This window comes from Vespa velutina, chromosome 13 (genome assembly GCF_912470025.1).
Source record: "Vespa velutina chromosome 13, iVesVel2.1, whole genome shotgun sequence".
NCBI classification, from domain to species: Eukaryota; Metazoa; Arthropoda; class Insecta; order Hymenoptera; family Vespidae; genus Vespa; species Vespa velutina.
In genome coordinates this window covers 1597060-1600255 of record NC_062200.1, presented here as the reverse complement: position 1 = coordinate 1600255, position 3196 = coordinate 1597060, and the positions used below count along the sequence as shown (strand labels likewise).

At 34.9% G+C, this 3196-nt stretch overlaps 1 protein-coding gene across 6 annotated transcripts in view; it reads left to right on the top strand.

Annotated features, from left to right (window-relative positions):
* The first annotated feature begins 1691 nt into the window (after positions 1 to 1691).
* Positions 1692 to 3196, top strand: part of LOC124953928 — a 76591-nt gene continuing 75086 nt past the window's right edge. For 2 of the 6 annotated variants that reach the window (XR_007102374.1, XM_047506002.1), the window contains exons 1-3: positions 2122 to 2294; positions 2594 to 2672; positions 2777 to 3159. Coding sequence is in view for 4 of the 6 variants with exons in the window: in XM_047506002.1 (XP_047361958.1) it covers positions 2657 to 2672; positions 2777 to 3159 (399 nt within the window). In the remaining 2 variants the exon portion in view is untranslated. Of the gene's footprint in view, positions 1747 to 2121; positions 2295 to 2593; positions 2673 to 2776; positions 3160 to 3196 lie in introns of those variants that run through there. The other 4 variants (XM_047506003.1, XM_047506000.1, XM_047506001.1 and 1 more) reach the window with 3 other exon arrangements.

Sequence of the window (3196 nt, the reverse complement as noted above, 5' to 3'; positions counted from 1 at the left end):
TAATGGAAGCCGTACGTTGGTACGTAGGGGGATAGGAGGGAATGGAGGGAAAGGAGGGAGAGGAAATATACATCGTCCCGATGAATGGTCACGGAGACGAGCCGTAGGGGGCAGAGCAATGATGTCGAGAGACAGATCAGAGAGTACGAACGAACGAACGAACGAACGAACAGACAGTCATCGCTGTTCTCTAAGTGTAGATAACGTTTGAAAAGAGGCGCGGTGTTGATCCCCCACAGTTCCGAGTTCTCTGGCCTTGTGCCCAACGGAAGTAAGTATCACCCATTGTGTCCGGTTTCCGTGGGGCCATCCGGGAAAACGTACTGACTCTTCTAGGGGACATGACGTACTACACTATGTCGTGTCCTGTTGTCGATGATGTCGATCGACTGACTACTCTCATTCTCTTTCTATCTTTCTCTCTCTCTCTCTCTCTCTCTCTCTCTCTCTCTTTTTCTCTTTTATGACTCGTTAGGCGGAATCATGGATTAGAGATTTTCAGCCGAGGTCAACCTACCTCGACGATCGAGGACCACCACCACCATCACCATCGCCATTACCATCACCATCGTCACCAGAGCTCATCGTGGTCAAACATGATTTACGTGTTGCGCTCCATCGCTTTCAACCCCTTTGATCTTTCCTGAACTGTGTCCAGAGAATAGAAGGCGGACGACCCACGGTGGGACTGGTCCCCTTGTGGTCTTCGAATAATTATGTTTGCGGCGAGGTCATTCGATGCCTTTATTTTGTATAATTTATGAACATCTACTTTAATCGTTTGCCTATCTCTCTTTCTTTCTCTCTGTCTATCTATCTCTCTTGTCAATTATTCGCACGTTAGGGAAATCATTTCTAATGCAGAATATGTAATTCACTATCTCCCCATCTACAGAAGTTTACAAATTTATTTTGGTTAATTTACATTTGTAACAAATAGTTTAATATATTCCCGATATTCAAGTTTGACTTTGAATACTTTTTCTTTTGTCGATATATCGTTGTATAATATGTATATATTATAATGAGATCATTCTTTCGTACATATAAATAAAAAAGAAAAAAGAATAAAGATAGAAGAAAGAAAAAGTAAAAGAATGAATTTATCCATTTGTTTTATACATTACGATTCTTTTATATTTACGGTGAATCGTGTTTTCGAGTATTCATGAACGTGGAAACTGCGGAATTATGGATTATTCAGGTTTCTGCATGAGCTCAGATAGGACAATCGTATTGATTTCGTCAAAAGCAGAATACATTCCATTGCGTCAATATAGTTACATTTATATATATATATATATATATATATATATATATATATATATTGTTTAACCTATAAATAATATACTTTCGAAACCATTTGATTATAATGGATAATATATTAACACCAACATTTTCAATATCATTTCATTTGATTTGTTCGATTTTATAGAAATATTTCGACATATTCTCATATATTTATATATATATATATATATACACATACGTAATGGATATTTGAATTTCAACAAATAAAAGAGAAGAAAAAGAAAAAACGACGAACAAACGAAACGAAAGAAAACAAACGAATGAAATATTAAAAAAGAAGGAAGGTCGACTGACTGGCTACGAGGCTTCTTGCGCATACGGTATGCGCGCGCATTTCGTTTATACGCAGCCATCTTGAAGAAATTCCAGTTGGTTGTCAGTAAGACAGTGTTGTAAGGTGTATACTTGTTTGTTAGACAACGTAAGGTGGTTAAAGTAAGTCGACGATGTATTATATTAATCGATAATCCATAATTAATAGTAAATATCGTTTAGTAGTATTCTTATCCTCAGACGAAACTTATGTCGCACAGAATGTCGTCGTTCCTGATACTCGTCCAAGCACCGTTTTAATTATTTTTCTAATGTAGACATGGAAGATATCGTGAAGGTATTATTATTAATTATAATTATATGATTACATTATTCATTTATTTATTTTTTGTTTTTGTTTTTGTTTTTTTTTTTCTTATTACGGCTTGTATACGATCGAAAATGATTATATAAGCAATTGAATTTACGCGCCATTAGTGCATGCGCCTTAAACGCCCTCCATGATATCAAGCGTTGAACGTCGGGACGCTTTGGATCCTGTCAGCTGATACCAAGATGCGATTAAGTTTTCATCGTGAGCCTTGATGGTGGTATTTTGTTTGTTGTAATATATAACACCCATAAGATACTAAAGTTTCTTCTGAATTATACTTTTATCCTTGGTGTATCCTGTATAAAAAAAAAAAAAAACGTTTTTATAAAGTTATTAGGTAAGAGATACTTATCGATTTTATGTAAATAGTTCTAATTTAGTTTTGCATAAACGAATATCGATTTGCTATTAAACCAGCTTAGTTTAGTTTTAATTGTAATCAGCATGATATACGCGATCAGGATTGGATTTTTTACTTTTTGAAATAACGATAGTAGAAATGTATACGTTAATATTGTGTCATCGAGCATTTCTTTCTTTTGAGGTTAAGAACGTAAGAATATTATTAAGATTGTTTTTTTTTTTTTTCTATTGATTTCCTTCTTAATGACAATCCTTCGTATTTTATTTTTCTAGAGTTGGATCGATAAGGATTTTGTACAAGCTTGAACGATATATATATAAAACAAGAAAACTAAAATGTCGTTAAGCGCAGGTAATTATTATATTTCTTAATATTACAAACATTTAATATAATCCTTTTATATGATTGCTTTTTCATATTTCCTATAACGTACACAATTTTATTCATAATTTTAGATATATCCACGGCCCTTCACTTGCTCGAGCATGTTCAAGAACGTGTAGAAGATTGTGACGATCCAAAATTACAAATGCATACCACCCAAGATCTCAAATCATTAATTTCCTTATTGGAAGATCCCGTATTTCGAAGTATAGTCACCATACAAGATTCTTTGCTTGAATTAAATAGTCAATTAGGACAACATCCATCCATTCTTCCTGGAGATTTTGATATTAATATCAGCGGGCAATTAGAGCTTTCTGTTCCAAATACTCCTGTGCAACCTTTAGGACCAATTGCTTATCAAGATTTATATCCGGATAGTAGCGAATTGGATGATCAAAGAGTACCAATTGCTCCATTGTTACATAGCAGCAGCGAAGACACCAGTGCACAGGTAGGTTAAGAATTTTCCTCCCCCCCCCCCCCACCCA